Source organism: Diplotaxodon limnothrissa, linkage group LG3, assembly GCF_057381915.1.
Source record: "Diplotaxodon limnothrissa isolate DT_005_m linkage group LG3, D_limnothrissa_male_GT1.1, whole genome shotgun sequence".
Classification (NCBI taxonomy): domain Eukaryota; kingdom Metazoa; phylum Chordata; class Actinopteri; order Cichliformes; family Cichlidae; genus Diplotaxodon; species Diplotaxodon limnothrissa.
Window position 1 is genome coordinate 34,648,968 of NC_140598.1, and position 23,766 is coordinate 34,672,733.

The following is a 23,766-nucleotide window of genomic DNA, read 5'->3' on the forward strand; positions in this document are numbered from 1 at the left end:
CTGGGTTAAATATCTTTTTCCAAACTCAACCAAAAGGTTTCCAACATAACAAGTTACTGTGATGTTTCCCCATCATCTCTTTTTATATGGTACAGATACAGATACTGAAATTACAAGTTGAAACATGCATGAAAACAATCGTGAGAAACTAAACCATCAACTCTGCTGTAATAAAACAGAAATTATAAACAGACAAGAGTTTAAACTGTTGTTGGGAGGAGTTAAATGGAAATTTAAATGTTTCTCTGGAGTTTTTGTTTTTTTACATCAGGCCAGTTATATTTAAGTATAAGTGAAGCTGTAACTGGAGCTTTAGTGAACTGTGGTGAATATAGTTCAAATCCGAGCTTTGTTTTTATCTCTCTTCTGTCTTCCAGTTGGTAAAGCAGCTCGAGGAGGAGAAAACTGAGGTAAATCTTTGTCAAATCAATCACCCGCTATTATCTCTCTTTTCTACATGTTTTATATAACATGTTACTACATGTGTATCACTATGGGTACATTTCTTACTGAAGCATGATTGGGAATCCTTACATTCATCATCTTACACTCACCTTAGATGCCCTTTGGTTTTTTTTGCTAAAGATTAATTTTCTTTCTTACATCCATTAATTTCTTTTCTTTAGCCATAGCAACTTAGCCATCTACTTAGATTTTTAAATCATTGTTTACCCTGCGGCCCCAGATAATCAGAAGAAGGATGGTTGGACGTTATTTTAAGAATTCTGCTCTGTTTGGTTCGTTTCTTATCTCCATAGTTACTGTTGTTAATTCCTCATTTATCAATTTTCTGTTTTAAAAAGTGCCTCGAGGTTCACACAGACTTGGTTCTTTTCTTTTCTTTTTTTTGTCAGAATAAACTTCTGAGCAGAAGTCCTAAAATAAACCTTTACTCTCATAGTCACTGAACTTTTTACTTTGCTCTATAGAAACAAAACTAATATTACAGGGCAGCTGAGGGTGTTGGGACAAACACTTTAAATCTGTCTTCCAAGTTTACTGACTGTAGTTTTTACAGATGTGATGAATTGTATTTACAAACAAAGAACACTAACTGATCTCTCCCAACAGGTTTCCCGCAGCAGCCTATTTGGCTTTAGCTTTGGGAAATGATCCAATCAAAACTAATCCAGAAGTTGCTCAACATGTAACTGAGGAGTCAAAAAGTCAAAGAGCTTCATCATGGAGAAACTTGGTGTTTGTTATGTCACTGATTCATGTTTAAATAATCAGTTGTTCAACTTGTAACACTTTAAGTGAAGTAAGCTAAAGCTCTTATCATCCATCTAAAATTCCCAAATACTAAATTTGTTCAGTCTTTGTTCAGTTGTACAGAAAAGCTAATAAATCTTATCAACTAAAAATATGTTGAAAATGCACTGCAAATTTTTTAAGTTAATTTTATTTTTTGAAAGATTTTAAACATATTTTAAGTTAATAAACCAACTGATAAATAAATAATTGATCAGGTAACAACTCATGAGTTAAAGCACTATTCTAGGAACATTTGTGTGTCTGTGTGTTTAATATTGTGTTCATTTTTCTGTGTCCGACAAATAGAACTGTAATGTTGCTGTATCTGTGTTATTGTGATGCAAAAACATTTTTATATAAGTCTGAGTTTTAATGTTAATTGAAGTAAGAAACGGGAAAAAAAACAATCTTGATCTTTTAACACTAAATTTCTTATTAATAAACTTATTACTAAAATAAATAAAGTTCCAAAACATTTTCTCATTTTTCCTGTGCTGTATATAAACATATTGTTTGCTTCTTTCTTTTCTCATACATTATATCTTCACTGGGTGTCGGGCCGCTCTTCAGCAGGGAACAATAGCCAGGCCCAAATCTCCAACACCCGAGTGCATGACACTGGGATTGTCTTTATTTTTTTTGTCAATTTTTTAAAAACAGTTAACAAATCTAAAGATGAACGAATAAAATGCAAGTAGTAGCTGACATCCACGCCCCTTCTGTTGGGTACATTTATTTTAAAATATGTTAATATATATAAAAGTTATTATTCTTGCCATGCTCACTATTTAGCTGCAGAGGATACGCTGACATGTTTACAGCAACAAAGTTTATACAGAATTCTGAAGCCACAAGCTGACATTAAAATGATCACACTGAAGTATTTTAACTCTGCTGTGAACAAAGACATTTTCTTGAGTGGTTTGTATCTAAGAAGCTAAAATTACTCGAGTGTCTGCAGCATCTAAAATCACCACACGCTGAGTAAACTGAGATTTACTGAGAGGTCTTTAAAAATGCTCAGCAGGCCTGTGGTTTTAAACTCTTCTGTGCATGACAGAGTTTAACAGCAATCAGCTGAATACTGCAGGAGAAAAAGGTTGCAGTAAAGAAAAATGAAGTCAAAGTATTTTTACAATATTTACACTCACCTGTCATAGTGTAGCTCTTATGATTGTCCAGTTTTCTGCACTGTTTCATTCTCTAAATGTTAAAACTTCCACTAATCTGAATCTTAAAACAAACGATTGATAGATTGATGCATATATACCATCAAAAGAGTGTACATCACTGTCACAACTGTTTATTTTCATTCAAAGGCTTTATGACTTTTCCCATAATGGTGGGCCGGTCTCTAGTCAAAATGCCCGGGCCAATTTTCTGTCCCAGTCCAGCCATGTATGCAGCTCATCTGCAGTCTGGTGTTGCCTACATCTTCCTATTCAGAAGGCAGAATTTCCGAGTTCTGAGTACAATCGAAAGCACCACGACTGTAGTTTTTGTGTTGGATGTAAAAGGCGCACATGACGCTGTGACGTAGGCTAGAATCATGGCAGCAGTCAATGACGGTCCAGGCGTGGGATTTCTCTCATGGAAATATGCACATTATCTTTTCCTTTCTATTGGTAGGTGGCACAGTGCACTTGTGGCAAGTAAGCAAGCTAGAAGACTGGCAACGTTATGGAAGAAACACATTAACAAGAGAATTCTGAGTAAAACCAAAGTTACACTCAACAAAAATATAAACGCAACACCTTTGTTACTGCTCCCATTCCCCATGGGATGGACGTAGAGACCTAAAATTCATTCCAGATACACAATATAACCATCCCTCCCAAACAGTGGTCACAAATCAGTCCAAATGTGTGGTAGTGGGCACATCTGCTATATTGAGATAATCCATCCCACCTCACAGGTGTGCCACATCAGGATGCTGATCTGACATCATGAGTAGTGCACAGGTGTACCTCAGACTGCCCACAACAAAAGGCCACCCTGGAATGTGCAGTTTTTTGCGCTATTGGGGGTCTGGGGACCCAGAACCGGTCAGTATCTGGTGTGACCACCATTTGCCTCATGCAGTGCAACACATCGTCGCATGGAGTCTATCAGATTGTCAATTGTGGCCTGTGGAATGTTGGTCCACTCCACTTCAATGGCTGTGCGAGGTTGTTGGATATTCGTGGGAACTGGTACACGCTGTCGTATACGCCGGTCAAGCACATCCCGAACATGCTCAATGCGTGACATGTCCGGTGAGTATGCTGGCCATGCAAGAACTGGGACATTCTCAGCTGCCATCTGCCCTGAACAATGTGAACCATGATTCATCCGTGAAGCGCACACCTCTCCAACGTGCCAGACGCCATCGAATGTGAGCATTTGCCCACACAAGTCTGTTACGGCGACGAGCTGGAGTCAGGTCAAGACCCCGATGAGGACGACGGGCATGCAGTTGAGCATCCCTGAGACGGTTTCTGACAGTTTGTGCAGAAATTGTTTGGTTGTGCAAACCAATTGTTCCAGCAGCTGTCTGGGTGGCTGGTCTCAGACGATCTTGGAGGTGAACCTGCTGGATGTGGAGGTCCTGGGCTGGTGTGGTTACACGAGGTCTGCGGTTGTGAGGCTGGTTGGATGTGCTGCCATATTCTCTGAAACGCCTGTGGAGACGGCTTATGGTTGAGAAATGAACATTCAATGCACGGGCGACAGATCTGGTTGACATTCCTGCTGTCAGCATGCCAATTGCACGCTCCCTCATTGCTTGTGGCATCTGTGGCATTTTGCTGTGAGACAAAACTGCACATTCCAGGGTGGCCTTTTGTTGTGGGCAGTCTGAGGTACACCTGTGCACTACTCATGATGTCAGATCAGCATCCTGATGTGGCACACCTGTGAGGTGGGATGGATTATCTCAATATAGCAGATGTGCCCACTACCACACATTTGGACTGATTTGTGACCACTGTTTGGGAGGGATGGTTATATTGTGTATCTGGAATGAATTTTAGGTCTCTACGTCCATCCCATGGGGAATGGGAGCAGTAACAAAGGTGTTGCGTTTATATTTTTGTTGAGTGTACTTTCCCTAGTAACTAGTTACTTTGAAAGTAACGAGTAACTTGAAGTAACTGAGTTACTTTTGAGAGAAGTAACTTGTAATGTAATTAAGTTACTATTTTAAAGTAACTTACCCAACACTGGTTGTTTCACACATTTCAAACCAAAAATGTTCCTCTTTGGCACTCAGAATCTGTCTCCTTCACAAGCGGTTTGATGGTTGTACGTTCCCATGTTTTTTATACTTGTGTATTATTGTCTGAACTGATAAATGTGGGACCTTCAGTTATCTGGAAATTGCACCAATAGATGAGCCACACATGTGGAAGTCCACAGTTCTTTTCCTGATGTCTTGTTTGATTAAGACACAATAAACGTAGTGCATGAAAGTAATAAAAAAAACACAACTCTGTCTTTATTCTGACATTACACAAATACAAAAAATATGTTAATATTTATTGATCTAAAACAAAACAAAAAAGTTCACTCTGATTTGATTTTTGACAGTAAATAAAAAAAATGTATTTGTTTTTTTTCTGAAGTGTATGTAAATATCTGATTTCACCTGTATGCTAAAGCAGCAGTCCCCAACCCCCAGGCTGTTTGGTACCAGGCCGCGAGAGTTGAGACTCGGGTGTGAAATTTATGGTTTTCAGGGTTTTTATCATTTTTATTATCTGGTTTTATTTTGTTGTATTCATCCGCGACACCTTAAAGGCCGGTCCATGAAAATATTGTCGGACATCGGAATCAGAATCGTGTTTATTGGCCATGTATATATACACATAAAAGGAATTTGGCTCTGGTAGATGGTGACTCTCAAGCACAGCAATGTAAATCACACACACACACACACACACACACACGTGTCTATATATACATTACACATGCATACATATACATACACAAACATACACAATGCTGTGTAAACCAACTATAAATAACCAATCTAAACTTATATACATAGAATACAGGATGACAGAAATGAAATGAGGTGGAATGACAGACAGGTCAACTGTTTAGGAGGGAGATGGCGAGGAGAAAGAAACTGTTCCTATGTCGGGTGGTCCTGGTCTGCAGGCTTCTGTACCGTCTGCCAGAGGGCAGCAGGTCAAAAAGTCTGTGTGCAGGGTGTGAGGGGTCTGTGATGATTTTCCCTGCTCGTTTCCTGGTTCTTGAGAGGTGCAGGTCATGGATGGAGGGCAGGGGGTCGCCGATGATCCTTCCTGCTGCCTGTACAGTCCGCTGCAGTCTGCTCCTGTCCTGTTTAGTGGCTGCATGATACCAGACTGTGATGTGTAGAAAAATATATATAGGATATATTCATTTAAGAATATAAAAATGTCTGTATGTATACTATTAGTGAGGAAAAACTGCTGGATCTTTGGGTCTTACCGTCCTCCACACTGACATTGTGTTGTGGAAAAATAAATCAAAATGATTTTCTGACATTTATTTACACAGAGTAATAACCTTGAACACAGTTTACAATTAGTGTGTTTTCAAATCATCACTGATCATTAGTTCAAGAAAGTTACAGCCACATAACAAAACATAAATTTTCTATTACATTTCTACACTTTTGAGTATTTTTAACAATTTTTAATAGTATAAAATGTGTGTGCAAAATAATATTATAATATTTTAAAATATTAAAAAAAAGAAATTTCCAAAAACATCACAGATTACAGATCTGCAGTTTAAGTGAACACATCATAAACTGGAATTATAAATGACCATTAGTGGTTTAACTGTAAAGAAAGACTTAAAACTTGATTTAAATGAAGCTGCTCATTCATGAGAGATTGTTGTTCAATTAAGGAAAACATTCGGTGTCAGACATCTGTAAATCCATCAGCTAATGTTTCTAATGTGGAAAACAATCATCAGCAGAAGCATTGTTAGGAATAAAGTTTCTATATCTATCACCACACATCACGCACAGACTTTGGAGCTGTTTGATCATCAGACCGGCTGCTAGAATTTGCTCTTTAAGCTTTAAGTGCATGTCTAGTGAAATTTTCTGTTTATAAAATCTGTAATTTGTTGCTTGTCTATCACATCCCCAAAGAACAGTCATTATGTCAATTCTGAGGCAATTTAATTGTGTGCTTTATACTTATCAGTGACCCCTTGAGAAAGACCCATGGTGTCTACATACACTTTGGCGTCAGCTTCAAAGATGTCCTTGGAACATTTAAACCTATCATGAGGGGATAGTGCCTGTGGTTTAACCTGTGAATAAATCCTGGTTTGTTACATTAACTGCCTTTAAGTACCTTTCCAGGTTTGTGGTAACACCAGAAGCAGCCAAGCTACAAGGGACAACTTTTATCCACTCTGAGAACATGTCAATAACCTGGAGCAATACTTTTACCTCCATATGGTATTAGTTCAGTGAAATCCATTTATAGTTGATCACAAGGTTTATCTGATCATATCTGTGCTACCTGTAGAGTTTCAATACCTGTACCTGGATAGGTAGTTACACAGGCAATAGAAGAATTACAAAATGACATTTCAGAAAACACTTTAACAAGTCTGCAACAAATTAACAAGTGACTCTTGGCGGAAAGGGATTGTCTGAAATACCGGAAGTGACTCAACGATTAGGCTTACTCCATGTTTGTAGTACAGAAAAGTGATTTGTCACGGGGTTTTAAGAAAATCCCTGTAGTCACACTTTCACAAGCAGAAGAAAAAGAGACTGAAGGAGCCTTAGAAAGAAGTCAAGGAACAGCCCCAAAATCAGTGCTGTCCTTTCTGATTTGATTTTTTCTTAATAAAGAATTATTATACATTTATGTTTACATCAACAGCTGGTGTGCTTAAGCCACCACACATTCCTTTATATTTTACTAAGGAAATTGGAAATAAGCAGAGCAATTTATTGAAATGTGTAGTGTAGAACCACCAGAATGCCAAACCTCTGAAAACCACCAAGGGGCGCCCTTTGATCCCACCCTGCAACATCAGCAGTATTAGAAGTCCTTTCTTAAAGGAGGGATTAATTTTCACCTCATACTTCTAATTAAAATTACCAGTTACAATTTTAAAAGTATTCTAGATGAATTTTGAGGTGTTTGATTAGTCTGATTTTATCACATTTTTGACATGAAAACTGGACTGAACAGCTAATTGTCTACATTTTAAAACTAACCTCACAGTTGGCTCCAGCAAAGTAAGAAATGCATTGTAGTAAATTAATTACTGTAAAAGTATGACAAAGTGTATCACACCCTCCACAACTGCCTTCAATCACCAGACCTGCAGCCTCCCTCAGTCTCCAGCCCTTGACCTACAATTTTACCCTTCACTTCACCAACTACTTGGTTTATGCAGATTCTGCATCCAACAAAACAAGAGAGTCAGCCACATCAGACCCTCATGCAAATGGAAATTACCAGTGTGGCAACTACACTACGGTCACAGTACAAGTAAAACTACACACTTTTCTCATCCACAAACTGGAAAAATGTTTCAGATTAGAAGTCTGATTACTTGTGCATCTACCCATGTTATACATATGATAAGTTACCCATGTGACCTTGCATATACCATTAAAACTAACAGTGAACATAACCTTCCTGTTGTGTTCAGGTCTCATCTAACCGATTTACAACTTAAAACACTTATAAATATTGTGTTTTACATCTGATTGCCTCAAGGCCTTATGACATCCTCCACACTTTGCACTTGAACATATTCTGATGAAGTTGTGATAAACATTTAATCTTATAATCACTGAACTATATATTTTGCTCTATAGAAACCAAACTAATATAACAGGGCTGTTGAGGGTGTTGAGACCAAAACTTTAAATCTGTCTTCCAGGTTTGTTGACTGTAGATTTTATAGCTCTGATGATTACTGATTACTATTAGCACAAAAGAAGAACAACTGATCTCTGCCAACAGGTTTCCCATAGCAGGAGAGCTATGGATCGAGGGCAGTTTCCAGCAGGTGAAGAACCGCAGATGTCCTTACAGGTGGGCGACAGCGTGGGAGGAAACCAGGTGAGGCTTGGATCCACCGACTAGAGGCGGGCCGCTCTTCAGCAGGGAAGAATAGCTGAGCCCCGATCACCAACACCCGAGTGGATGACACTGGGATTGTCTTTATATATATATATTTTTGTCAATTATTTTAAAACAGTTAACAAATTTAAAGGTGAATGAATGAAATGAAAGTACTATCTGACATCCACACCCCTCTGTTGGGTCATTTTATTTTAAAATATGTTAATATATATATAAGTTATTGTTCTTGCCATGCTTACTATTTAGCTGCAGAAGATACACTGACATGTTTGCAGCTACAAGGCTTATGTAGAATTTTTAAGCCACAAGCTGGCACTGAAATGATCACGCTGACGTATTTTAACTCTACTGTGAACAAACATTTTCTCATGCGGTTTATCTCTAAGAAGCTAAAATTACTGGAGCATCTGCAGCATCTAAAATAATCACACGCTGAGTAAACTGAGATACTGAGAGGTCTTTAAACATGCTCAGCAGGCCTGTGGTTTTACACTCTTCTGTGCATGACAAGTTTAACAGCAAACAAGAAAGTCAACGGAATAAAAAAGGAAAAAAAGTATATAGTAAAAAAAAAAACTGAAGTCGAAGTATTTTTTTTTTTACAATATTTGCAATCACCCGTCATAGTGTAGCTCTTATAATTGTCCAGTTTACTGCACTGTTTTATTATCTAAATGTTAAAACTTCCAGAACATTCTCCATTTGTCATGAATCAGTCATCTTTATATACAGATACCATTTATGTCTGTGTAACACTGAGTTTTCCAAAGTGAAGTAATCCCACTAACAAAAGCAGCAGAACCACCATCACAATGGTGAAAATAGTCCTCAACATTAGGAACACGTGGACGACAGAACAAGAAGATGAGCAGGTCTCTCTGTGAAGTGCTGCAATGATAAAAATACATCTGCTGTAAAACAAATAAGGTTCACCTTTAAATGACAGAATGGGAAAACTGATTGTCTCCACTTAATTATATTTAGCTACACTCTAAAATTATCATTTATTCTAGCTCTTAATTTCTGATTTAAAATGACTGAATTTGTACCTGTGACAGTCAACAAGCTCTCTGGTGATTCTCCAGCATCAAACATCTTACACTTGTAGAGTCCTTCATCAGACCTGGAAACTTTGTGGATGCTCATCTCTCCTGTGTAGCTGTTCCCGATGAGGAAGCCATCTTTATAGAAATCAGCTGTGAGGTTTGAAGTCTTTGTCTTGTTCCTGCAGCGCAGAGTCACATTGTTTCCCTCCTCGACAGGGACAACAGGACTCTCTAGGACAACAGAACCAGCTGAAAAACAAGACTTTTTATCTGATACAGAAATCTGTAACATATCAAACCAAGCAAGCAAAACACTGAAATAATAAGTGGAATAATTTTTTAGTTAACAGCTGCCATGGCAACGAAATGTTGGACTCATTGATACTCACTAATTTTAATGTTAATTTTTATTAATAGTACATAAGACTGAACAAAACTGTGGCTTGATTCATCAATATTGTGACAACATTTGAATGGAATCATTATGATTCATTAAAATAAGTAAGTTAAATGCTGTTTACAATGAATAATACTAATAATAGTTCCGAATACTATAGTTATAGATAAACATAGAACAGTTTTATGTTAGAAAATGTTTCTGAATGACATAAATCCATCAGGTCATAAATGACGTCATCTTTTCATAATAAAATATTTCAGTCACTCGAGTGTTAAACATACGAGTTATTGTGATGTTGACACTGATGCTTTTCTCTCCTGCTCCAGTCTCACACCAGTATTCACCGCTGTCTGTTGCATAGGCTCGATGAATCGCACACAGTAGTGTTGGTGAGCTCTCATCACACACTGAAATGAGTATTTCTGTATTTCTGATCCCTTTTAACTGAGAAGCTCCATCAAGACCCTCACAGTGAAAGAAGACAGACTCCAGCTCAAAGAACTGCAGTCTTTTTGGGACGATGCGAAACGCAGCATCTTAACCAGAAAGACATCAAATGAAGTTACTGTATAGAGTAAAGGAACAATCAATCATTTTTGTAGTAAACAAAGGTTTGTTGACAAAATCGTCTGATTTAAGAGAGAAACTTGCTCAGCTGCTTACCCCTGTTTTCAACATGTGCGGCCAGCAGAATAAATACAAGCAACACTGAAAAATTAAAGAAATTATCAGCCAAAGAGTTTGTTACTGCAAATATAAACTCAGTTACAAATGAACTTCTGCACACGACCTCCTGCTGAAATATTTATAAATTATGACATTTTAATCTGTCAGACCTTCAGTGAGTTTTATTTAATGCAAACTGTGAACACACTGACAAACATGACAAAGACCAGATTGACAGAAACACTGTAATTAAATAAGTTTCCAGTGTTAATGCTGTTAAAACAATTTGTGGAAGTTTTATTCAAGTACACAGAAATATGTAAAACCAGAGAACTCACACATTGTGAAGCCGACAGCTGTAATCTTCATGTTGTCCTGCAGCTGAATGTCTGAGCCTGAAATACAGCTGCTCTGTACTGCAGATGAAAACTTCTTCTTCCTGCAGTTTGACTTCAATAACATGAAGCCTGACTCACTGTGGTTCTACCAGAGAGCAGGTAAAGGACAAAGAGAGCAGTTAGGAGTTTGATACTGACCACGAGCTGCAAAAACAAGTCCAGCTAAAACTATTCTTTACATACAGATGAGTTACAATATATTTGTGTCTTTGTCTTAGGTTTTGAGTATTTATCGCTTCCTTTAAATTCAATCTGCAGATCAAACAGCAGTTTAAGATTAATATTGACCTCTACTGCAGTCTGCACGTGAAAGTGTCCTTAAGAAAGATATTAAACGCCATGTTGCCCAAATGCATCCACCAGAGTGTGAGTGAATATTAAAATGCTTAAACACCAAATGCTCTATGAATGTCTGTGTGATTGTATCAATGAGACTTGTAGTAAAAACAGCTATGAGCACTCAGTCAGAGTAAGAAAGACTGAGAATGCATCATCTATATTTATTCAAAGTATAAACTGTATTTATAAATGTCTCACATGTGAAGTCTCTTTAAACCACATACTCTATTGTTTTTATTACATGTGATTAGCTGTTTCCTATATGACACATCAAACATAACCGTTTTTCAGCCTTGTTTGTATTCAAACACTGAGTGATGATGATTCTAAGGGCCTGTGACTGACTGGAATCTAGAACACAGGTGAACATTCAATTAGTCTTTTTTATTTTTGCTTCACGAGGTACTTAGAAAGACTTTTGTTTCCTAGAATTTGTTTTGTTTTGTTTTTTTTGCAGCAAACAATAAATCCAGTCACTCTGACCCCGCCTCCCCCTCCTTATTTCATGATTTGGTTTGGTCCAGGTGCTGCTAGCTGATGCTGAGCAGTAAGATGGTAGGATGCTTCTGTTAATAGTGATAATAGGAGCCTAAGTTTAAAAAGAAAGGGAGACGGGTGGAAATGAAACTCGTAGTGAGGTCCACATAAAAGAAACTGCTTGACTTTGCTAGTATTAGATAGTTCACTTCACTTCTAACAGAAAAGAATGTGTTTGTGTTATTTTAGCAAACATGTAATTGGTGCAGGCAGAACCTTTGTACGTATACTGCAAGTCTACGAAATCACTGATCTGCCGACCTGCTGCCAGGTCAAACAGATCACGTAAAAACTCAAAACACGTACAAAAGACAACAGAAGTGCTCCAGGATGCTGGGCGCAGTGTTGAGCTTTTGTTACCTACTGGCTACACAAGCCAGCAAGTACCAACGACCGGATTTGGTGTGTGGTAGTAACAGGCATTATCATTACTCTGACCTTCTGGTTGATCTGTTGGATTTAGGGAGAGGTCAGAGGTCAAATCTGATATGATATTTTAAATCTTTATGCTATGAAAATGTTGACATTACACAGCACACTTTTAAGAATCATAGTTTCAAGTTTTAAGGCTTTTTGTCAGTTTTCCACCAACAAATCATAAAGTCTACCTTGAAGACCTCGGTGAATTTAAGCCAGATTTTAATGAATAGTTATAACATGATCCTGCTCTACACCCTACAGAGTTTTATCAGAATACATTCAAAACTTTTAGAGCTGTTGTGTTTACAGACAGAATGAAATGCTACCAAAAACATGAGCTCCTTGTTTAAGGTAAGAAGAAACTGCGGAAACCATTTTGAGGACCTTTTTGGTTTACACATGATCTGAACTGATCTGATGCCATATGCAATCAAGGTCACCCGCCCCTGTGTTTGTCATGCTCAGTGTTTATCTGATAAGATAAGATACCTTTATTAGTCCCACGAGTGGGAAATTTCATAGACAGACCAAGGAATGTGCAGCAATGAACGTTAGAAACTGATCTGACAGGAATGTCTGGTTTGCAGTGACTCATTAATATTGAGTTTTTGTTTCCTGCTCGGCTCCAGTGACTTGTTTCACTTTGACAGTTTGGATTACTGAATAAAGTCAGACTGTTGTTTCTCTGTGAAACCGTGAGCACATACTACATGACAAATGTCTGTCAGTTGTTAAAAGCTCCAAATGTAGCAGCAAAGTGTGAGAAAAGCTGTATTTATGTTGATAAAGAACTGTTCTTGGAATCAGAGACCTGCACTTAAAGCAGCACTTTGTCTCATCGGGGTGACTGGGTGAAACTGAGCTTTCAGTTTTAGTCATGTGCTTAAGTTACACTGCTATGAAGCAGGTTCATTTCAAAATCAAAGCTCATAGTCTGAGCTGATCTGTGTTCCTGGTGAGTATTCTATTGGTCACCTCCAGTCTTGGCTGAGACTTTGTGCTTTTCTTTAATATATTTGCCAAATAGAGATAAAACACAGGGGTGTGACTACTGTTTACTACACTGTCAAAACACGTATGCCCTACTCAGGACTTTTGATTTTGGCTGTGTTACAGCTTGTGATAGGGATGTTTTTCTTTTTAATCAAATTTTTGAAATCGTGTGTCCCTTACTCTTGCATGTCATCCATAGCCTGCTGATGTATTTTGCACCATTTCTACTCCTTTATGTACAAAAATGACGCCGGTGAGGTCGGCTGCCGTGCTGGATGCTCTGCCCCAACTTCTCCACTTTTTGCAGTTTTTCGTCACTTTTTGCTATATCTGCCATAATCTTGCATGGGCATCATGCAAAACACACAAATTCGCTACAGTAGAGACACTTTGGTTTCTATTGGTCTACAATACACGAACATTTCACCATGTTTAACTTCGGACCCAACCTGGCCAAAGGAGATCCTGAAAGAGAACAAAGGACGCGACCCTAAGCGACGGCCTCGGGGTAAGAGAGCCGGCATCAGGAACAGGCTACGGGCTCGCGCACATGCCCGTGCCCAGTATCCTGCTAGCCAATGTTCAATCCATCGAGAACAAGCTTGATGACCTCAGAGCCAGAATCAAGTTCCAGAGAGACATTCGGGACTGCAACCTCCTCTGCTTCACCGAGACTTGGCTGAACCCAGCGATACCAGACCACGCCGTGAAGCTGACGGGGTTCTTTTCGGTTCACCACATGGACAGGACAATGGAGTCGGGGAAGAAAAGAGGTGGTGGAGTGTGTTTGATGGTGAACAACAGATGGTGCGACAGCACAAACATCTCCCCACTCACACGCTCCTGCTCGCCCAATCTGGAACTTTTGATCGTCAAATGTCGCCCTTTCTATCTCCCTCGGGAATTCACTGCGGTCATTGCCTGCACTGTTTACATTCCGTCTCACGCGGACTCGGACACTGCCTTATGTGAGCTACATGAGGCTCTCGCACATCATCAAACACTTCACCAAGATGCTGCACTCATTGTTATGGGAGATTTTAACAGAGTGAATCTCAAACGGACATTTCACAACCTTCACCAGCACATCAACTGCCCCACCCGGGGCACTAGGACATTAGACCACTGCTACACCCCGTTCAAGAACTGTTACAAGGCTCAGCCCCTGCCGGCATTTGGAAAATCGGACCATGCCCCCATCTTCCTCATGCCTGCTTACAAACAAAGGCTAAAGCAGCAACCACCAATCAGGAGGGAGGTCGCTCGCTGGACGGACCAATCAGTGGCCGCGCTGCAGGACGCACTGGATGACGCAGACTGGGACATGTTTAGGCGCAGCTCTGATGACATCAACATGTTTACAGAAGCGGTTGTGGGATTTATCGGCAAACTAGCGGACGACACAGCAGAAAGAACTATCATCCGAACATTTCCCAACCAGAAGCCGTGGGTGGATAAAAACGTAACACACAGTATCTATCTATGAAAAGTAATAATCTGATAGCTAAGCTTTCCTTGCAGCCCATTACACAATCAAAACAATCAGCAGCAGAGTTCACGTCAAAGATAAAGATGCCACTGACCAAAAGTTATTCCCTAAGCTGCAATTTAGCACCATGGTAAAGTAATGTGTCCACTTTAATCAATAGCAAAATGTCTGGTGTCTTAACTCTGGAGTTAATGGAACACAATAGTGCTAAGTGCATGTTGATGACCTCATGACAGTACTTAACATATTAAAACATATTAAACATGTAAAATATGTTTTTAATCTTGAATAAGTTGATTTTAGATATGAAATAAACACATTCTTATTATTTCTATGACCTCTTGCATCACATCTTGTATCACTGATGTATTTTCAGAGGAAGATGCTTCCACAGATAGATGTGCTCTCCCTCTCTCCGCTTAAAGTCTTCAGTATTTTGGTTTTCCATCTACTAATACACTTAAATAGAGGTAAGCTTGATGTTGCTTGCAAAATATTTTTTTACAGTGCATATAAACAAAACATTAAATATGTTACATTTGGTACAAACAGTAGTTCATATTTTGATTTTCATGATTTGATGATTTGTTGCCTATATATATGTATATGTGTATATATATATATATATATATATATATATATATATATATATATATATATATATATACATATAGGCATTCAAACTGGCTACAAAAATTAGTAAACGCATCTTTCTTTCGTTCTTTGTCTTTTCCTCCTGTCTACAGCGGAGTCTCAGGTGGTTGGTCCACATCAACCAGTAGTTGCATTAGTTGATGATGATGTTATTTTACCGTGTCACATGGAGCCTGCAGAGGATGTGACAGCTGAGATATTGGAGTGGACAAGATCTGACATGAACCCAAGATTTGTCCATGTGTGGCGATCCGGTCAGGATCTGGTGAATACAAGAAATCCTTCATACAGGGGAAGAGCATCACTGTTCATCAATGAACTGAAGCGTGGAAACATTTCACTGAAACTCTCCAAAGTAAAACTCTCTGATGAAGGAACATATGAATGCAGCATTCCTTTAATGGAGAAAAAATCTTTTGTTAAGCTTGTGGTTGGTAAGTAGATACACGTCATATATTCATGGTGTAGTGGATTATGATATGATATAAATCATAAATCCAGCCAACACGATTTTGGTAGAACAAATGGTGAGATTTTCATATTTAGTTCCAGTGAAAGTTCATATTTCTGTAGGTTGAGGAAATATTTTATCACAGAAATGTTTATTAATTTAGCATTATGTTATTATTTATGATTAACATTAGAAAAAACAACACACCTAATGCATCAGAATTTTTTAATAATTTAATAATTGGGAGTTACTGTCCATAATATGTGTTTTTTCACCCACTAAGAACTTTTCTAAACTCTTCATTTTACTCAGCATCACATGCTGCCAGGTCACTTCTCATCAGTTTATCGGGAAGTGGCGAAAATAGAGGAGGAGTGGTTTTACAGTGTGAGTCTGCAGGCTGGTATCCAGAGCCTGAGCTGCTGTGGTTGGACGGTGAGGGAAACAACCTCTCTGCTGGACCTGCAGAGACCCTCAGAGGTCCTGATGACCTCTATACTGTCAGCAGCAGAGTGACTGTGGAGAAGAGACACAGCAACAACATCACCTGCAGAGTCCAACAGAAGCAAATCAGCAAGAGCAGAGAGACACACAAACATGTTCCAGGCAAATATCGTTTATAAAATGTATGATATGCTTAATTTCAGCCTAAATCAAAATCTGTTGAAATAACATGTAATTCTGTGTTTATTGTTTCAGATGAATTCTTTGAGCTCACATCCTGTTCTGCTGCTCCCATTGTTATTGGTTTGGCTGTTAGTTTGGCTGTAAGCATCATCTTGATTTTGATTGGAGTCTTTTTCATCTGGAGACAAAACAAAACAAGTAAGACACAAATTGATTCACCATGCTGTCTAAATTAATATCTCAAGTTATTCTAACAGGTTTTGAAGCAACAGAAAGACACATTTGTGTAAATTACACTTATTTTTTTATAAGCAGCTAAACATCATTGTGTGTTATGAGATAAGGCACAATATACGCACTTCATAATTTAGTTTAAAATGAGATGATTATATGCTGCGTTATCATTTTAGCTCAAGACAACATCATATTGTAATCTTGTCTATGCCTTTAACAGATGTCAGGAGAGCTCACTGTGATGCATGTAAAGAACAAGAAACAGCAAACCGCCCTGAAAGTGACAAAACTGAAAGAGACCAAGAGCAAGATAAGCTCATGTCACAGGACATCGTTGCAGTGAGTGATATGAACGAAACACAAGAAAATGAACAGACAGAAAATTTTGAAAAATAATCAGGATATTACTTGTATATGGGGAAGAAAGAGTGTGAGTGGAAAGAAAAGAGAGAAAATGAAAATGGCACAAATAAAAAGAATATATGAATAGCATGTCCAGGGTTAGCTAACAGTGAAATAAATCTTTTAGAGCAATTATACATGACAGAGAAATAGTTACCATCTTCTGTTATAAGAACAGATGATATTTTTCTGCCGTCCTGATATTCACATCTTTTGTTTTGTCATGTGTCATTGTGCAGTTTGTTATGCAGAATCTCACAACAGAACTTTTTCTATTTTAAGTCTGGAGCGCTTCCCAAAACTCAGCAACTGATCACTCTTAATCTCCACAGTTTCTCATGAAGAAGAGTCCAGAGTTCTTCTGTAACTAAAAAGCCATATTTCCACAAATCCACAAAAGATACAACTAAAATCACATGTATTCACTTTTAAATTAAAACCTTACATAATGTTAACATGTTTAAGCTATAGAGGCAGGATGGTGGTTAGCATAGTTGCAACAACACAGTCCTGGGTTCATATTGTTAATTTCTTAAATGAAAACTGTTAAAGTTTGCATATTTTGTCATAAGCTAAAGAGAACATTTGATAAAAGCACTGACACTTTATAGATGAGAGATAATAAAATTAATTCAGTCAGTCTTCAGCTTGATTTTAATATTTTATTCTTGCTCTCATATACAGTTACCTTAGTTTAGGGTCAGTTAGAGGTCAGATTCTCTGTGCGAGCTCTTTTAAGAAAGAGAGATTTGAAACAAAACACAAGTGCCTCAATGGTTTTCAGACTGCTATGGTTTAACAGTCCAGATAGTTTTGTTCAGTCTCACATTTGTGTTGATATATGTTTGTCTGTCAGCTTGAGCAAAAGCAACATCCAGATGACGAGATATTAAAGAGGGCCAATGAAAAATTGAATTACAATCTGAGGAAGAAGGATGGAGAGTTCAGTGAGCCGAAGAAACAAGGAAACACAATTTCACCGTGTCAAGACAAAGTTGACCCATTTCCAAAAAAAAGCCTCTATTCATTTTTGTAATGCTTCACCTCAAAAGAAACCAGGAACCTAAACTCATGCAAAATAAGTGAACAAACACACTACCAAACCAAAGACAAATACAGATAATATGCTACAACTAAATTAAAGGCTGCCTGCAGTAACCACTGAAAACATTTATGTTCCTAATGATTGACATCATTCCCCCTATGGCCACGCTCACAGTGAAGATAGAAATGCAATAATATCAAATTATCAGAAGAAAAAAAAAAATTCAGAAGAAACCTTAAATGTCTTTAAGATGTTATAAAACAAAAATATGAGCATGAGTAAAACATTTAAAAAATGCAAAAAATGTCCTCAAAAGAAAGTAATCCAAACTCCAGTCGGTTGTTAACCATTCCTCGCCGTCAGTCCCCTGACCGTGGTTGGGAGACGCGAGGGGAGATGCTTCCTCCAGGGCCGAAGTTTGTCCTCCTTCGGGGTTAACTCCCTTCACTTTTGTGGAGTAGTGAGGCAGACAGAAATCAGCCGAGGCACCGGAGAGTACTGAAGAGATGAGGCTTTAATAACAGTACTGCACACTTCGAAAAACACACTGCATAGGCTGTGGCCCGTTAGAACGCTGCTCCCGGTCGCCTTCTCTACCCATGGCACACTCTCTCTCTCTTTTTCTTCTTTCGCTCCCCGCGTTTCCTTCACGCGCATGCTCACACTCACATCACATAAACTCCTTACTGCACCCAGTCACACACAAGATGGCAATTCCCGCAACACGGGCAAAAGCAGATTTATTATCCAATGAAATGAGTGATGAACAAACACACTGCCAAACAGACACAATGTGCTACAGCTGGAAACATTCATGTTCCTAATGGCAGCAGCACTCACTGTTCGACCACACCCATAGTAAAGTTAAGGCTAAACCTTTGTGTTGATCTGTTTGTCTGTTAGTGTGAGAAAAACCAACATGCAGGGCCCTGTTTCAGGAAGCCGGTTTGGAAAACTCAGAGTGAAAAACGACACTCAGGGTTGAGTAACCCCGAACTGTCCAACTCGGAATATTCCGTTTCAGAAAGGCTGATAACAATTAGTTCAGTCAACGCGGAGTTGCTTTAACCCCAAGTGAAGCGCGCGGACGAGGATACATAAAGCCCTGATAAGCGGAGCACAGATTAAGCGAGTCACCATGGAGACGGAGGGAAAGAAGGCGCGGTCAATGTATTTCACAGCGCTTGAGGCCGAAATTCTGATGGCAGCATATGCCGATAACATGCAAATTCCGCGGAAAAAAGTAACACAGCCACAGCTGCAAAAGCATGCATGGCAAAACATAGCCGACAGAGTCAATGCGTGAGTGTTAATTTAAACATTGATCGAGGGATTTCCACCCATTTAACACGTTATTTTATCACATGTTATTTTATTTGTTATTTTATACATTTTATTTTGTGATGTGATGTGAGCGCAGGTGCAACCCAACAGGCCCCAAACGTGCCTGGCAGCAAGTAAAAATGAAATATAAAAATATAGTCCAAACAGGTAAGGTGTAATTGTATTATGAGCCACAGTGCTTGGTCTGTTTGTCCCATGTAAATCAATTGCAGTTAGAGGCTACATTAATATTCTTTCTGTAAGCACTTATTGAAATTATCTGAGCACATTACAAGTACATATTTGCTTACTCTGTATGCTCAAATGTGGCCCGTTATAGCCAACAGAAAAAAAGCGGAGGCCCGAAAAACAGGTGGGGGTCCTCCACCACCACCACTCACAGAGGCTGAGCAGTTGGCCCTCAGCCAAAACAGTGGGCGCCCTGTGGCCGAAGGCATCTCTGCGGGGACATCCTCTGAGGCAATAACCCCGCAAGACACAAGTGCCTACATAAGGGGTAAATTCAAAATAATACATGATGTGCATACATCCTTTCTTCACAGTCACCTTTGCAGTGCGACACATTCATTTGATAAACTCTTTACCATAATGAATTATTTTGTAGTGAAGTTATTTTCCGACTGATTTTGCCTTCCCTCAGCCTTGGTTGTCTTTGAGAGCATAATGACAATGAAGTGTAAGGTGATTGGTATGTTTGTTAATTGCCATTTGGTCCCTTGTAAGTTATAAGTGACCTGTATAAACCTCATATTCTATCAGTTGATGGTGATGGTGTACTGCATCTGGTGCAGCCTCCTGTTGAGCCAGACCAACATGCAGTTGTGAGTAATACTCCACAGATTATATGAGTTTACAGTAGAACAGCAATGTTGTCTATTTCTTTACTACAGGAAAATAATGAAGAAACATTGACAGCTGTTACAGAGGAGGAAGCAACAGAGACACTTTATGAGGTTTACATCTTTTAATACTTTGTGTACAGGAAATACAGGCGACCAATAAAGCCAGTTGAACAAAAAATCTGTTTATTCTTCTTTCAACATGTTGAGGTGATGGGTCAAAAGAAATGATTGTGACATATGGTGTCTCTGACTGCTCTTCCATCTTGTATGTCCGTGGGAGGGTCAGGATGTTCATGGTTTGGATCACTGCTGATGTTTGGTTCAGAAGGACAGTGTTCTCCTCTAATTGTGGCAATGTTGTGAAGAATCACACATGCCACAATAATGTCACATGCCCTTTCTGGGGTGACCCTGAGTCTTTGCAGGCACTGGAACCGGGCCTTAAGCATTCCGATAGTCATTTCAATTCTGGCTCTTGTCCTGCAATTAGCCAGATTATATCGCTGCTGTGGGCCCGGTTCAGGGTCAGGGTAAGGGGTAAGCAAATAGGGTAAACATGGATACCCCCTATCACCAAGCAAGTAGCCAGTGAACTCTCCTAAGACAGAAGGATACACTTCAGTTCAAATGTCCCTGAAGCAATTGGTCTTTATATATTTTAAAGTATTCTCAACTCACCATGTCCAAATTTTGTGCTCAGTGTACATTCACGGAATATTTGTGAGTCATGGACAGAGCCTGGCCACTTGGCTTCCACATTTGTGATAATGTTGGCAGCATCACATATGATCTTCACAGTGCAGAGAACACAAATTAGCATCCATTACTATAATGAAATAATTTGTTAGTTTGACATGCTACAGGGAACTATGTACCTGTACATTAATGCTGTGGAAAGACTTCCTGTTCACATAGTCTCCTTCATTTACTGAAGGAGCAATGATTGGAATGTGAGTGCCATCTGTACAGCCAATCACGCCTGGGAACCCTGAAAATAAATGTGCAATTTAAGTAGTAGTCCAAGTATCACCACATCATAAATTAAGTTTTGTTCATCCTGATACCTGCAATTTTGTGGCATCCCTCTTTGATAAATCTTGTGGGTCTGTGACCGGGGAACACCACAAACGAGTGCAGGAGACGTTTCAGTGCAACTGTAACATTCCTGACTGCCCGACAGACGGTAGCCTTGGAAACGTGCTCAGCGTCACCAATATTATACAGAAAGCTCCCGTTTGCAAGAAACCGAAGTGCAATACAAATAATATGCAATGAACTGAGAGCATGTCCGCGATGTGTCACATGCGTAATATATGGCCTGAGGATGTTATCCAAATAAATTATAGATTGTGCTGAGAAACGGTAACGTTCGCACAGAAAATCATCAGGAAATGATAAAATGTCCAAACGCGCTCTAATCACTCTCTCCCGGCGGAGAGCTCTGCGGAGAATTTGGGCTTCACGATCTACTGGCTCTTCAAGGAAGAGGCACGCCATGTCCGACACTTCCTACTGTCAGGTTTCCAACAAAGGGGCGGAGACAGTCAGGGTTAGTTGTAGTAAACCTGCTAGGGGGCAGGTTAGCTTCACGGAGTGTGTCGTCATAGTGACTCACTCAGGCTGCAGCTGAACTCGCTTTGTGAAACCGAAAACCCAGAGTTTTCGTTAACTCAGGGTATACTTACTCAGTTTTTCCACTAAACCGGCTTCCTGAAACAGGGCCCAGCTGAGGAGAAGCTGAAGGAGGCAGATGTAAAACTGAAAGAGGCTCATCGACAACTGCAGAAGAAAGATGCAGAGATCAGCAACATGAAGAAAGAAGTAAACACACAGATAAACATCCACATTTCCATTATGTTGACTCATATTCATTAACAGAAACCTTATCCTAACAGTAACAAACAAATGCACAGATTTACATGTTTGCATTAGTTTCCATTTTGTCCTCAAAAGAAAGTAATCCAAACTCCAGTTGGGCAAAAGCAGATTTATTATCCATTGAAATGAGTGATGAACAAACACACTGCCAAACAACAGACACAATGTGCTACAGCTGGAAACATTCATGTTCCTAATGACAGCAGCACTCACTGTTCGACCACACCCATAGTTTTGTTCAGGCTAAACCGTTGTGTTGATCTGTTTGTCTGTTAGTGTGAGAAAAACCAACATGCAGTTGAGGAGAAGCTGAAGGAGGCAGATGTAAAACTGAAAGAGGCTCATCGACAACTGGAGAAGAAAGATGCAGAGATCAGCAACATGAAGAAAGAAGTAAACACACAGACTGTTGTTTTGAACACTTCAGGACAAACACATTTATTTACTGGGACCTCGCTCTGTCCTCAACCATAAACAAACAAACATGCAGCACATTTACATGTATTTTACACTTTATTAATGCTTAAAAAGAAAACAAAAACCCAAACTCAGTGTGTAAAAACAGATTTATATTAAAAACACAGACAAAGACTCTACTGTCTGTTATCTAAAGAAAAAACAGGAAGACGACAAGACCCAATGTCGTGTCGTCTTCTTGAAAACTGGACTGCAAATAAAAACTGGAGATCGAATCAAACACTGTTTCTCATAGGCTCAAATATCTTGTCCATCTCTCCCTCTCGCACACACTAATCTGCTTATGTTGTCTCTCTCTCAGCCAGACACAAGCAAACCACCTCCTGAGAAATCTCAGACCAGTTTTGAGGAACAGAATAAGAGCGGCTCAGCCAATCACAGCTCAGAGACAGGTGACATCACGTTGGTCGAGGTCGAGAAAAATGGCGGCTATATCTTTCTGAAAAACACTTCCAGTGAGGTACTGCTGCTTGCATGCTGATGAACAATGAGTACTACCTAAACACAAACAACGTGTTCCATGTATTCAGAAATATTTTAAAAAGGTCCTTTTCACTTATGTGGACGTAACACACTCATTTATAAACACTTTGGATTTAACACACACTGAACTTTATTATTGCCTCATTCATTTTCCCCCTTTTTTATTCTCTTGTTTTCCTTTTACAGAATAAACTTTTGTCAGGTTGGAAGTTAAAACTACAGATCAACAACAGAGAAAGTGCCACATACGAATTTAAAGAAAACTTTATACTGAAAGCTGGAGAGACACTCGTTGTGAGTCTCTGTGTTACTAGATTTTTCGTTCAGTCTCTCTTTTGTTACTTTTAACTTGGACATCTGTGACCTTTTTATTGGTTACATTTACAGTTACGGCCAGATGCTGTCTCCAAGCCAATTAAAACTGATGCTGACCTGCTGTGGATGAACATGGTCAAGTGGAGCATCGGAGACGACGTGAAGATCGACCTCATCAGCAACACTGGAGAAGAACAGATGCTGTTTAAAAACAAGATCATGTAAAATAATCAGAGTAACTTTTCTGAGGGATAAATTAAATAAGAGCATTATTACATTTTATATATTTCATATCATTTTAAGTCAGTTAAAAATTTTGTGGTTTTATTGAATTAAAAATATGTAAATAAAAAGATGTTCAAAAAGGAGTCT

General features: G+C 39.0%; 2 protein-coding genes across 2 annotated transcripts; one reads left to right on the forward strand and one right to left on the reverse strand.

Annotated features, from left to right (window-relative positions):
• Window positions 1-9,338: 9,338 nt before the first annotated feature.
• LOC146635514 (Fc receptor-like protein 5) lies at window positions 9,339-10,835 on the reverse strand. The gene is made up of 3 exons (XM_085349857.1): window positions 10,805-10,835; window positions 10,082-10,336; window positions 9,339-9,649 (listed from the first exon to the last, which is right to left on the reverse strand). Exons 1-3 carry the CDS (start codon window positions 10,833-10,835, stop codon window positions 9,339-9,341), a joined length of 597 nt encoding a protein of 198 aa, XP_085205983.1.
• Window positions 10,836-15,024: 4,189 nt separating this feature from the next.
• LOC146635515 (uncharacterized) lies at window positions 15,025-23,619 on the forward strand. Its single transcript, XM_085347234.1, has 11 exons — window positions 15,025-15,112; window positions 15,389-15,730; window positions 16,060-16,353; window positions 16,447-16,572; window positions 16,829-16,947; window positions 18,959-18,976; window positions 21,985-22,062; window positions 22,396-22,512; window positions 22,898-23,056; window positions 23,266-23,373; window positions 23,467-23,619. Exons 1-11 carry the CDS (start codon window positions 15,025-15,027, stop codon window positions 23,617-23,619), a joined length of 1,602 nt encoding a protein of 533 aa, XP_085203360.1.
• Window positions 23,620-23,766: the final 147 nt, after the last annotated feature.